Source organism: Cynoglossus semilaevis, chromosome 1, assembly GCF_000523025.1.
Source record: "Cynoglossus semilaevis isolate Cse_v1.0 chromosome 1, Cse_v1.0, whole genome shotgun sequence".
Classification (NCBI taxonomy): domain Eukaryota; kingdom Metazoa; phylum Chordata; class Actinopteri; order Pleuronectiformes; family Cynoglossidae; genus Cynoglossus; species Cynoglossus semilaevis.
The window spans coordinates 33,477,054-33,491,565 of NC_024307.1; the positions used below are offsets into that span (position 1 = coordinate 33,477,054).

The following is a 14,512-nucleotide window of genomic DNA, read 5'->3' on the forward strand; positions in this document are numbered from 1 at the left end:
GGCAATGGACAATTCAACTTAACATAAAATTACATAAAAATTACATTATTACATTACATTATTTTTCAATGTGTCATCCATCAAAGCAGATTAAAAAAAAACATCTCATACTGCATGACCAGTGAGCCTTACCGAAATCCCTGGACATAATTGAAAAAGAGCTCAAGCAGCACTGTGTACATTTTGCGCGGCTTCGCCACGTCACGTGTCCATGCTTCGGTAAACATGATGCCCGCATTGATATATTGGATCGCACAGCATTTAGCTGGTAGGAAAGACAGACGGCTCACATTGGTTTTATTACTCTATGCTAATCACAGCCCACGCCCGTCAGTTCACATTCCCCACAGGGCTAATCAGAGCGAGCCAGGTAGCCTTGCTTCTGTGTTCCACTTCTAACAACATAAAAATCACTCTTTTTTTGGGTTTTTTTTTATTTGTTTGTTTACCCTGTTACCTGTGGAGGGGAGGCTAAAAATGAAAAAAAAAATAAAAAATTGAGAGAGTTTCTTTGACAGGGAGAACTGAAGACTCAGTGTCATAAATGTTAAGGGGCTCCGGTTTACACTGGCAGAACAGTCAAAGTTGTCACTTCGCCCTAAATGCAACGCAGCTGCAGGGAGACTAGTGCAACGGCTACAGCAGTGGTTTGGCAGATAAATGTGTCGGAGAAATGACAGCGATCATTATTAAAAGCACTGCTGCTAATACTGATTTATTGCCAATGTTTGACTTCATGGTTCATTAACAGTTCTTTAACTTTGGTGTTTTTTTTTTCTGCAGCTGGGACAACTTACATCTTCGGAAGAGGCGGAGCCCTCATCACATATACCTGGCCGCCCAATGACCGGCCGAGTACACGGGCAGACCGGCTGGCAGTGGGCTTCAGCACTCAGCTGAAGGAGGCCATTCTGGTCAGAGTGGAGAGTGCCAAGGGACTGGGAGACTACTTGGAGCTGCACATAGTAAGATACTGAATTTTAGGTTTTTTTTAAAGAGGGGTGGGAAATGAAATGGTGGGATGCTACGGCGCTAGCATTGCTACAAACAGCAAATTCAATGTTGTTAACTGGTTTGAAAAAATAGAAAAGTCTTTTCAAACTAAGGGTGATCGACAGAGGATGGAAGGAATTCATGATCAAAATAGGACAAAAGTCATATTCTTTTCAAGGTACCTGTTAGAATTTAGTGATATTTCATTTAAAATGTTCACAAAACCTGGAACATGAACACCTAATTTAATTAATTTAATTTAATTAATGAACACGTTCAAAATGACAAAATCCCTAAAAAGCTCAATTTATAGCAGAAACATATTTCTTCTACATTCTCCCTGCATTATGGCTAAATGCAAAGCTAATGCTACTAGCCAATCAAAATTATATGTCACCTTAAAGCAGCTCACCCAGTTAGCAGTGATAATTAAAAGAACATGACACTGATGAAGAAAGAAAATGAACATGTCTACGAAGATTCTCAGTCATTCAACGAAAATGAAGAAACCTAGAAGAAAGTAAACACTAATTGTGAGAAGAAATAAGGTTTCCCTGTGGATCACGTCCTCTAATTACACTTTTTAATTGTTCGGAAACTAAGGATACCAATGGAGGACAGTTTAGCTCACGCTCTCTTGCGTGCTTTACTGGTTTCTGGAAAAAAAGACAACAACTATGTTTCACTTGTGCCCCATTTAAAACCAAGAGCCAACACAACAGCTTTTTTTAACTCCATCTCCATCACTACAACTTAAACACAATTAACATATTTGACTGTGAGATTTTTGATACATAACAGCATTAAAGTTAGATAATCATGACAATTCATTTAATATTAACAGGAATAGTTTCAGTGATACCTTTGCACAGTATCACAGCCAAAGCTCAGGTTCATTTCTGTAACAGTTATTAACCAACCAAGACTGTGGTCCGGTCATTATGTAGCACGAGTCGCTCATTTAAACCCGGCATGACGCTAAAAACACAGCAATAGCATTTCACAGCTGTTGGCGGAGATGTGTGCCGATAAGAAACGGTCACTCTTATCTACACACAAGTGTGTGCTTGTCTGTGTGTGACTCTGTATGGTACCGCTGCTCTGATATCCCAGTGACCCCAATTTGTTTGGACCAGCGGTGCCTGGAAGCGACAGGAACATAGTTGACCCCGGGTCACATCTCATCCAGTGATCTGTACACTGAGAGCTGGAGAAAGGACGCAATGATGGTGAAACAGCAGCAGTAGGTAAAACAGCGATCTAGGGGAAATATAACGATTGCAGAATTGCTACAGCGGAGTTGCTGTTGTTTATTAACAGCAACTTCAGTATTTGTCTGATAGTTCAAGACAAACCACAGACCTGCAAAGTTTTTTTTCCTCCTCACTTTTTTTTGGCAGCACCTACTGTGAAATAGCCTGAAGAATGAAACAGTGTTTCTGGAATGAGATGTCACTATTACATTTTTAAAAACTGAATTTCTGTGGTGTGAATTTTGCAAACAAAACACTGTACCATTTCCCTCCATCCTCCAGGGGTAGTGTGAGAACTTTAGAAAATAGAATCGAGTCTCAGCAAAACTTTGCAAAGAACTTTTTTTTTTTCATTGCTGACATCTTTATACTTTGACTGAACATTACATATTATAAGTCAACCTTTTCCCCCCTGTTTTTTGAACTCATTTAAAGTATTGATACCAATTTAGCAGCCGCTTATCTAATTCTGCATTTTCTCTGAAGCGCCGCCGTCTTCCTCGTGGGTTTTTCGTTTCTCCCGTACGCCCTCGCCTCTTGCCTCTTAATTTTTCCCTCTCCCCGTTTCAGACACCAATCTTTGCCACACCGGCTGAGCTCCACTACTCCCACTGCAATTACATTTCATTTGCCGCCACTCCTCCCGTATCGCTCCAATAAATGACTCTGTTCAGCCTGTGGTGGGTGTTTGGCTCCCGTTAATTATTCTTGTCTCTCGTTCGAGGTCAAAAGTACAGGCAAATTAGACCTGAGCACCCGGGAGCCACGGCCCTGTATCATTGCAGATGATGAGGGAGGGGGCCTCACGGACTCAATCAAACTATCAAATAGGTCTTCAAACAAACAGTGTCAGTAGCCCCGAGGTCCCAAACCTGGGGCCCCCTTTGTGAGCCTCGGCTAACGGCTGCCAAACAATTTTCAACTTATCGCATAGTGATGGAAAAATTAAAAATAGTGAGTGATTCCATGGACGTCCTAATGAAGTAACATTCATTCTAATGGATGTTTGCATGGATGGCAGGCATTGGCGAACTATGGTCTGGGGGCAGGTTACGGCCCATTAGGCTTGGTAATCCGACCCATTGAAGAAAATTGTTATTAAATCATATCATCGCTAGACTTTCTTAGACTGTCATTTTGGCTTTCGTTGCTTACGTCTCCATTTTCTCAATAGATGGCGCTGACCCAGAGGTGATGAGTATCACTTGACTGTTTCGCTTGGTCTTTATTTGAACTTCTAACCCTTCAGTAAAAATAAATGGGTCATAGAAAATAAAAATGCACAGTGAATGCTGAGTTTTTAATAAGTGGGTTTTTAATAAAATAAATGGGTCATAGAAAATAAAACTGGACAGTGAATGCTGAGTTTTTAATAAGGAGTGGAATAGTGGCTTAGTGTCATCTTAGTTTACATGAAAACTCTATCTACCTGCTCTTGGCCCACCCCTCAGTGCAATTTTAGAACCCCCTGTAGCCCGTAAGTCAAAATGGTCGCCTACTCCTGCCCTAAGGTCACATGCTTTGCTTTTAATTTGAAGCAATTGCTGATGGACGGCCATTTTTGCGTAGAAGAAGAATTCTACTCACTGCTGATATTAACAAGTCACTGAAGATTTGGTGGTGGAATATAGTTTATGTTTCACAAACCCATCCATCTCTCTAACCTTTCCACCAACCCTGTACCACCACCATTACAACCCTCCTTCCATTACTAGACAGAGGGCAGCACATCACTCACTACATCCTCCTGATATGCTGTCATCTGGTGCTGAGGTTGGAGATGTAAAGCTGGGGTTGTTGGACAAGGTGCCTCTGCTGAATCTGCTGAGCGTAAATGCTTTCTAAAAGGACAACCGTGTCCTGACAAGACCCTGTTTCTTTGCCGCCTCCCTAATTATTTACTGTGGACGTGTCTGAAAGTGCTGCAGACTTTCTAGCTGACATTTGGAGACTTCTCGATGAGAAAAGGTTTAAAATTCATTATCTGGAAAATGCCATAAGAGTGAGTCACCGCCAAGCAGACAAAACATGACTCGGCACATTGCTGTAAGTTTATTTGTCATCTGGGTCAGGGGATATCAATCAATAGTGAAAACCCAATGGAGAAACCTGGGTCTTCTGTGTGGTTTTATATACAGTGGAACCTCGGTTGTCGAACGCCTCCCTTTTCGAACAATTAAATTCATAAACAAGATTTTTAAACAAATATTGCCTCAGTTGTCGTACTATAACTTGGTTGCTGAACAAGAGACAATACCACGCAAGCAGCAAGTGATCACTGAGTGACTGAGTGTGTGGGATACACATGCTAAGAACTGTTGTCTGATTTTGCTGGTATTTCTTGCGCTGTTCTATTTCTTCTAATTTTATTTTATTTCATAAATCACGATGGGAAAGAAAAGTAGTGAGAACAACAACAGAAGTGAAGAGAGATTATAGGAAAGCATGAGAACAAGGCTCGTGTTTCAGATCTGCCTTTACAGTATGGCCTAGCATGGTCGTTGATTTGTGCCATCATTAAGAACAAGGAAGCAATAAAAGAAGCTAAGGTTGTCAAAGGAGTGACTGTGATCACCAAGCAAAGATCTCAGACATTAGAAGAAGTTAAAAGTTGCAACTGATTTGGATCAATAGCAACAGTTTGCCGGTGACAGTATTTCGGAGACAAGACAGAATAATTGCGAACATTGTGCAATCACGACTCCTCAGCTCCAGTAAAGATGCATGAAATTGCCTGTCCTATTTTTAGCTTTATTCAGTTGTGTTTATCGTTTTGTTATATATCTAGTTATTTTCATCAACTGTTGAAAAAGTTTGAATAATCAATTATCCAGGGTCCAGGAACGGATTAATCCATTTTACATTAATTCCTATGGGGAAAATTGTTTCAGTTTTTGAACTTTCAGGTTCACGAACAGCCTTCGAGAAGAAATTAAGTCCAAAAACCGAGGTTCCACTGCATTTAGTTTATTGAGCACATTTCAATACGTTTGCCTTCCTTCTGCTTAAAATACATTCTGTTAGATGATGAAAAAGGTGTTTAAGTGCCATTTCGTCCTGGCCTAATTGCCCGTGTCCCTCTCCTGCTGGATCTACTGCTGTCAGAGGCTTCATTTTGCACAATGGCACTGAGGTAAACTAATTTAGGCGACCACATTACATTTCTGCATCCCTAACTGAAAAGTCTTCCGTTTAAATTATGCATAATAAAGGCAGAAGATTTGTCCCTTTAACGGGAATTAATAGAAATCACCCAGAGGTTCTTTACTTTATGCCAAAGCGTTACGCCATGCTTTGTTAATTCTTTCGCTGTTTTTATGAAGCTGTTTTTACTCAAAGCAATAAAAGAGCAGGAGCAGAGCAGCAAATCAGGGTTATGTTATGCACACAGGAATGAATCATTAATAATGAAAGCAACAAGTAACCGGGATGTTCTCGTCATGAGCTACTCATAAACTCTTCATGAAAAAACTAACAAACAAGGTAGTAGCTGTTTCAATGCTTGTCTTTTTTTTTTTTTTTTTTTGAGGGGGGGGATTTCAGACGTGTCTGTTTGTATTTATTGCCACTCTCGCAGGCACGGCTCACCTTTGGCACTCATTACATTTACAGTTGGCAAGATGTCCCACTAACTGCTCTGTGGGAAGTGTCTATACTGCAGTCATGGGCCAGTGCACGGCACACAGCGCTCCTCCCCTGAATGTCTCCATCACTGGCTGTCCAGACCCGGTTCACAGGTTTAAATAAAAGCCGTCCCTGATTATGCATTAGGGAACCATCCCTCACTACAGCCGTCTCCTCTCTCCCCAACCAGAGCAGAGAGAAAATTGGCAGTTAGGAAAAAGGAATATGGTTATATTCTCTCCCTTTGACCCCAACCTCACCCATCTCCCAGCATGTCTGACAAGGTCCATATAAGTAAAAACGAACAGTCTACCTTTCTGCCAAAACTGTTTTTGTGGACAACCTCCCTGCAGTCAAATGTGCAGCATCTGACTTCATTAGCTTCATGATGCTAATGTTAACGATGATCTCTTAACCCTCCCACCACTCCGTAACAAGACGCGCTGTCATTGAAAGGGATATATGGCGCCCGTGGCTTTTTCTCCCCATTTTCATCTTCTGACAACCTTAGGTTATCTGTCAGGGATTTGAGCTGGCAACTGCTTAATTATGGGTTGAAGATGTGATCTGACATGCAGTGGCGGCATTGGATGAGATGAGTGGCGAGAAGAACGAGTTAGATGGAGAGCTTTCAGAGTGCAGTGGGAAGATGAGAGATGCTGGCGTCAGATAAAGGCAGATGGTGATGCAGATAAAACTGTCAGAGAGGCAAAGGCTTTTATCCTCCACTCCCAGTACACACACACACACACACACACACAGAGGTAGTACACCTTCACTTCAAACTAGCTGTTGCTTGGATCTCTTTCTCTCATCTGCAATGGCACAAAGATACATTTGCAAGGACACCTTCACATTCTTTTACAGGACAGTTATGATTACCTCCTCTCGCAAGCGTTTTCAATACGTGTACTGTCACTGTTCACAAAAGCAGACCTTAACTCGTTTTCACTCTAACCGATCGAGATCTTATCTCCATCTCACCCTCGCACATTTCCTTGTGTCACTACTCTAACCTGCTCTGCCTCTTGACTAGATAAAAAAATGCTTTGCAGTAAGAGATGATGGGATAGAGAGTAGTGAACAATTAAAGTGGAGAAAGGGGAACTGCTTTGATAAATGTAATAGGCTTACAAATGGTGCGAATGGGCAGCAATCAGTAATGAGATCGCATCCTGGTGGGTTTGGCAGGGTCTCTTTCCTCAGCCAGCAGGAGGCTGGGTATATCGATCAATCCTCCACTTTTGCATCACTAATTAATGGTCCCTCAAGGAAAGGCTGGACTAACGACTGTTAGCTGAGAGAGGTCCGAAACAGTGAGCGTTTTTATCACAGTCAGGGAGGTCTGCCTTCTACACTAGTAACAGAAGAACTCTCTCATAAATAACCTTTCATTAGTGAGATGCCTTCATTAGACTAGCGATGCATATAAAGGGCAGTTACCACAAAAATATAATTGCTGCCTTTCTGGCCTAAATCAGAACACAGAAGAAGCGTCTCTGCATGGCTTGAGTCATTTGTCTTGATATTTCAATGCTACAAACGAATGCTAGGCCAACAAACTCGGCACCACTATAGTGAGTGGGGAGCCTTACTTGAACAAGTGGCTTTGCTAATGTGCGAGAAACAAATGTAATAGCCTGCTGCACATATGGTTTCGTTTTGAATAAGAGAGACAAAATGCAACCAGCTCCATTCTTAGCCCGACACATTATTGCCCTGATACTACCTGAGTATCGGTGTATGACCACCAAGGAACACCGATGTATGCAAACAGTTAAAATGTTATCTTTGTTCTTCATGAGGTCCGTTGCTATTGTTACACAGATACAGGGTAATCAGTCCATAAAGAACAGCCAGATTTGTTAACAAGGTGGCCCAAACCGTATATGGTGGTCCCTGTACTTAGAAGTAACACCAGCCATGTATCCTGTGGGAGCAAATTGGTTGATGGACTTTCTGGATCAATAAGCTATTAGGGTCCACGATTGCAGGCCTGTCTGAGTGGCTTCCGTTCTCCCCTTAATAATCAGCTCCAAAGTCAAAAGTACTCTTTTGACTTCTAGTTTTTTAACCTCCTTTTTTGTAAAGTTTTGTACCTTTTCTGTGTTTTTTTTACTACATTAATCACAGTGTAGCTGTAGATTAATCACAATGAATTAATATCATTTATCTTGATCTCGTTGATCACTATTAATCATGATTATTTGAAATAAGTCAACCTTCCCAAATATGACAAAAAGAACATTGTATGTTTATTCAATAAAAAAAAAAACATAAAAACAACAGCAGATAGTTGAATGTATTCCGTGTGTATAGAAGTATAACTCAAACTTTAGCCTCAGAGAGTAGTCAGGTTTGGTCATTACTCTGCATCTTGACAGTAGCTGGTAGAGCACAATAAAGTTGTCTAAAATTCTAACGTATGTGGTGCTGTCCCTGCATGATATAATAATATTAATAATAATACTAATGAGTACCGTAAAGCAGGGGTGTCAAACATACTGCCCGCTGGCCAAAACCTGCCCACTGGGGGGTTCAGTGGGGCCCACTTGATGAATTTTGAAAGGGAAAGAATGCATAGACACTTTAACTCTATGATGTCAAATTGTAGTTCATAAAATATGAATATTTAATAATAAATTTGTACTTATTTGCATGTAAATAAAGGAGAGAACCATGGACTTATTTATAGGTAATTATGTTATGATTGTACTGGTCCAGCCCACCAGTACATCTAATCAGCCTAAATGTGGCCCCCTGAACCAAAATGTGTTTGACACCCGTGCCGAAAGTATGTCTGCTTTAGGGTTATTAGAATTACAAAATACAGTAATAATGCTTGTCCATGATTTCTACACTTACAGCATCCATTCTATCCATTACTCTCTATCAGGACCTTCCATTAGACTGGTATTCTGAGATATTGGCATATGTTTGCAGCCTGGTGAAGTGCCCTTGCCCCTAAACGATATCCGCTGGAGGCTTCTTTCATATGTCTAGGAGACTGCCACCCTCAGAGCATAAAAGATGGAAGAAGATGGGGAGACAAAAAAAAGATGAGCGAAAACACAAATTCATGTGGTCGCCTTTGCTGTGGTGAGATGTCCTGAGGCAGAAAACTACTGTAAGGTCCACTTAAAATGTCACTGCTGCGTATCCACTCCTCAATGTCCTCAACTGTAGCCAGGGCTTCACTGGTGGCACAGCAGTAAACAGTCAGCCCAGACTGGCCGACCCGTTTATTCCCTAAACTCATCCAACACAACAGCAGCCAGCATTACGCATTAGGGATGATGCCTTCATTTGCATTCTGATTCATCTACACCTACTATTCCTCCTGCGGCTGCCACGATTAACTATTCCCTGTGACTAATACGCTCATTTTCTGTTTGAACGCACAGGTGTTTTACCATTTTGAAAAGTCTCATTAAAACTTTTCACTCCCGTGATTAACCAGTAATGCTGACACATGCATGAATTTCAGAGTGGATATGTCATCTTTAAACAAACAACAATTTCATGCGGCGCCTGTGTGGGAACTTTTAATTTCCCGTCTACCATATGCCACCGGCAGTAACTGAAGGGTGCCTGTAAAAAATATCCAATACTTTCTGGACTCTGGGTGACCCTTAGCTGTTTTCTCTTCTCAAATCATTGGCACATCCATTATTCATCTGTACCCTTTTCCATGAAAGTTTTACCATTGACTTCCTGCAAATTTTTAATGAAGCCTGTGTCTTCTATTGATTGTGAAATGGCTTTGAGTCGGTGTCCTCCTTTAATATTTCAATTCAACACAAATAAACACCCTTCGTCACTGCCCCACTTTCCTGAAATAAGAAATGTTCAGCTCCAGCCTATTGCCCAGACACAGTATTTTGTGTGTAACGGAGCGTTTTTTTTTTTTTTTTTTTTTTGTCCCATTCTTAAAATAGAGGTCAGCATAAAGCCTGGATATGTTTACCATGCCTCCTTTCATCTCGGCGCAATTCACTAATTGCTGTACAGAGGAGGTTTCGACCTTGCTTTACAGAAAAAAGCTTAAAGCATAATAAATATATAAAAAACTCACATTGAAACAAAACGTTCCAGGCTAAACCACATATCAAGCTGCTTCCAAACCGCAATTCCTTGTTCGGAAGCTAGGACTCGCCTGCCTAAATGCCTGTTTTCATTATTCAGTCAAAGTAGCTGCTTCCAAACCGCAATTCCTTGTTTGGAAGCTAGGACTCGTCTGCCTAAATGCCACACAGCAACCTGTGCAGAAAATAAGAGATAATGTTCAGGCTTTGAAAAGTGACATGATTTTTTTCCATGAGCTCATTTCACTACTTGTTGCATTTCTGGGTCATTAAAGTGGGTTGATTAATAAGGTCAATTAGACTCATTAGACGGTTGAAATAATGTATGGTGAAATACATACACTCTAATCCACTTGTAATCATCTTCACTCTGCCGAGTTGATCGTCTGAGTGAAGATGATGATGAGGTTCAGATGGTTGTAGAGGAGGGATAGGGAATTTATAGGACAAAGGATTCAGAGGAGAAGGTGTGATAGATAGATAGATAGATAGATAGATAGATGATAGATAGATAGATGGATAGATAGATGATAGATAGATAGATAGATAGATAGATAGACAGACAGACAGACAGACGGAATGTTATTAATCCCTTAGGAGTTCCCTTCAGGAAACTAAGTAGGGAGGCAGACAGATGATCTACTGTGGCAACCCCTGTAGGAAGCAGTTGAATAAATAAGTTGTTTGTTGGAATTAAGTAAATATTATTGAGTACTTGAATCTGTTACAAAAGAAAGGTAACCATTTTGAAATAATCATTTTTCCTGTGAACATAAATTCAACTAGCAACCCTCTACCCTTCCAGGCAAGAACATTGGACCAGTGTTGGCAATGGTTGCCCCCACCTTCCCCCCTACCCCTTTTCATTAAACTTTTAACAGTTGACTCCCTGGTTGCTGACATTCCTCGCTTCCAAAATCTTATCGCTTAACTTCATTGTTCCACAGTCTCACTTTTATTTCCAGAAATGATGTCTGCAGGTCAAACTAACTAACTAAGTTTTACTTGCAAGAACAAAAGAGAAAAATGTCCTCGAATCCATGAAATACCTTTTCTGGCTTGTCTCTGTCCAATATTTCTCCTGGAATAGTTTCCCCAGTAAGCCATTGGCACTGATATGGACAACTTAGGTTTCGGCTCACTGAGCAGTCAACTGCCCCGTCGTCTTCTCTCTCTTTACAGCAGAGATGAAATCCTGTTGTCGGAGCAGCAATAACCGCTACTTGATGGGCCCCCAAGGTCTTTGCAAACCTGTCACACGGACCGTCTTATCGATGTTCACTGTCATCTCTAATGTGCTACAAAATAGTATTTCCCAAAAAAAAGCTTTGTTACAGTTAATGTGCTGTAAAGGTCATTTTGGTTTGGTTTGGAGTAAAACTCAAGTGAACACAGACACTGAAAAGGTCCGTTCGATAGGGCTACATCTGTACCAGTACGTTATACATTAGGAACCGTTTGGACCATACATATATGTACAGATATTTGGTGTAACTATATGTTCAGTAAATGTGTCGATGTGTCAAATTGTTGAATGTAGAAGGGATCATAAATATGACAGAAACCAATCACTACATTAACTGGTGTTTTACTCATTCATCTTCCGTGAGGAGTGGGCCGCTGTCTCTACTGCTTCAGAGCACTGCCGTTTCCCAGTAATATACGGTAGTAAAGAAAAGACAAAGAAAACGTGTCGTCACATCAAAATTTAAATAACCTGATGTATAATAAACACAATAAGTTACTTGGTATCATCTGCATTTGGGTATAACTGCTACAAGCAAATCAAAATAACAAAATCAGTACGGGGAGCTGTGATGTCAACACCAAGACACGTAGCCATTTTGATCATTAGATTATCAAATGGCAAAACTCATAGCACGGGCACGTACATGGCATGAGCACAAAACAAAAGCAGAGACATGAAGCTCATGGAACACAAAGCGTGGACAAAGAACATGAGCACGTAGTGTCGATGTCAAACTTAGAACAGAACACTAAACGACAAACCTTGACCACCATGACCACTTTGACCATGACTGACATACGCTGAACAATGAACCAACAAGGACAGGGTGAGGGAGAGAGGTATTTATATCCACGGCACCAGGGGATGCGAGTGAGACTAATGACAAAGACAGTGTGATCGCACTGATTTTCTCAGCAGACACGGGCAGAAGGGAAGAAAGACAGACAGAGTTAACAGTCATGTGATCACTGCCGTAATCTAGATGTGCAAGCACAGATACTTTTATATGCTGTATTTCATTCGAACTCCATATATTTATATATATATACATACATACATATGTATATATATAGATAGATAGATAGATAGATACTGTATATACATATATGTATATAAATATATACATGCATATATAAAAGTGAATATAAATTAAAATTAGAAGAATATTTAGTTAAAAAAAACTTTATATGAAATTTTTTATTTGACATTTGAGCGACCCCCTGAGGAGTTGCAACTTCAAGGTTGAAAAACTCTCCCTGCTCTAATGTATTCACTCCACATATCTGCTTAAGACGTACTCTTACTTGGTTATGAATAATATTGTATAAACACATGTAGTGTATGTAGCTTTTGTACCCTTAGCATCTCCTTTGTGTCAATTTGATCACTTACTGTATATAAGTAGCAGGGCAGGGAGAAGTCATGCCATCTGTGCCACTTTTTTTCCGCTGTGTTCTGAATCTCACTTGTCTCCTGGGACCAGGGTCATATTGAGGTAAGAATTGGTCCGACTGAAAATGTTAAAACAAACAAAAACAAACAACTTGAGCAAGACTTTGTTTCTTTCAGACTGTGACAGGAGGTGTGAGATTCACCGCCCAAGCAGAAAGATCAATTTCTATCTGCTGCGACACATATATAAGACCAACAGATTGGTGAATGTAGACGGAAGGCTAGGTCCGTGTCAAACTAGGAGCACTGACATTTTAATAACAGAGATACATCTCCGTCTGTTAACAATCTAACTTAGCCGAGTGTTTTAACAACCTCCTCTGTGTTGTTTAGCAGACGGCAGAGTCACTGGGTAGAGGAGTGTAATAAGGGATTGAAGGATCGGTGTCAGCACAGTGTTCCGGCAGAGTTTAGGAGGAGAAGGAAGTTCATCATTCATTTAGAAACACAAGAATTCGTTTTCTCAGGTTCATCCATTTGAGAGTTAGAGAAAGTACACACGCAACAATTAGCAACGGCATCCAGTGATTTAGCTTGCAGTAACACCTAGTTTTATTTCAGTCTAGGATGTTTCTCAAACTAATCGTGCGTTTGGAGATCATATATTTTCTTTGTAGCTCGTTTTAAAAGCTGACCTCAAAGCATTAAATAAATAGCTTTAACTTTTTTTCTCTCTCTCTTTTTCCCTAATTTTTGTTTTTCCTTGTAAACTCCCTTCTTGCTGAGTCAGAGCCTGGTCTTACATGGACTGGCTTCTGATTGATATGGTGAATAAGCACTCTTGAATCCTGTGCTTATATAGCAGAAAGTTGACAGTGAGTGGGTCTAAAAAGTTGGATGGAATTTAATAGTTTTAACTTCAATAAGTTCAAGTCTTTTTGGCAGCGTTTTTCAAACAGGTGTTAAATGGTGAAAAACATACGGTAGGAAAGGAAATGATTAGTAAACTATATTTACCAGCATCTATACACATTAACAAGAAGTAGGTACTAATGGTGTCGGCACCGTGCAGTTTAATAAGTAGTCACCTGCAATAAGAAGAGTAGCAGCTTTGACTGTTATCCTGAAATCTCCGGGCATGAAGATCCCACCCACTTGACTACGACTGGGGCAATCGCCGTCAAGCTGTTCATCTCCTGAGCATAGCTCTGAGCCAACTCTAGGGAAGGAAAAAAATGTTAGTTGGACATCTTCCCAGAGCAATTAGCTAAACCCATATGTCTGTTTGATTAATACACAGATGAAAATGATGATCCCCCTCAGCCTCTCTGCTGAGCTCGAGCCCCGCCGTGTTGACCCGGGTTGGCGATCAGTTTGTAATCCGCTACCGCTAACTCATCGGAAAGGCATTCGTAAGCTAGGACGTTAAAAGTCGTGTTGACTTTGTACAATCTATGTTATTGCTACTGGAACGCAATAAACAGATGAAAGGATAGACCGCAGGAAGTGGTGTTGGGGGGGCTCTCCTACCCGCCTGTTTGCCGGTGTTTGCTCAGTCAGCCGGGGTACAGTCCATACATGTGTGATAGATAGAACAGAGTTATCAAAGCTGACAGTCCCAGTAATTAGAAAAAAGCAATTGTTGAGGCAGAGGAGAGCATTTCCCTGACGGATTAACACCAATCAATAACAAAGCTGTTTACACCAGCAGTCATCAGGCAGATGTTTTGTGCGGCGGCGACGCCTTTCCCGACATCCACCTGATCAAAACCAACGTGCTCACTAATCGGGGGTCTGCTTCCAAAATGCAGCAGATGTATTACCATCAGAGAGAGGAAATACCGTAGGAAGCATAAACAACAGGCACTCACTGCTCATCCACCAACTGTTTCCCATATTGACACACACACACATTG

At 40.9% G+C, this 14,512-nt stretch overlaps 1 protein-coding gene and 1 long non-coding RNA gene across 10 annotated transcripts in view; one reads left to right on the forward strand and one right to left on the reverse strand.

Annotated features, from left to right (window-relative positions):
- Positions 1–14,512, forward strand: part of nrxn2b (neurexin 2b) — a 572,664-nt gene that overhangs the window by 466,728 nt on the left and 91,424 nt on the right. For all 8 annotated transcript variants that reach the window (XM_017033577.2, XM_025054502.1, XM_025054515.1 and 5 more), the window contains one exon: positions 784–965. In XM_017033577.2, the coding sequence (XP_016889066.1) occupies positions 784–965 (182 nt within the window). The remainder of the gene's footprint in view (positions 1–783; positions 966–14,512) is intronic.
- LOC112486845 (uncharacterized) overlaps positions 1–14,512 on the reverse strand; it is a 43,377-nt gene that overhangs the window by 22,331 nt on the left and 6,534 nt on the right. For both annotated transcript variants that reach the window (XR_003049393.1, XR_003049392.1), the window contains 2 exons: positions 13,685–13,815; positions 12,597–12,715 (listed from right to left, as the gene is read on the reverse strand). This is a non-coding gene — a long non-coding RNA (uncharacterized LOC112486845). The remainder of the gene's footprint in view (positions 1–12,596; positions 12,716–13,684; positions 13,816–14,512) is intronic.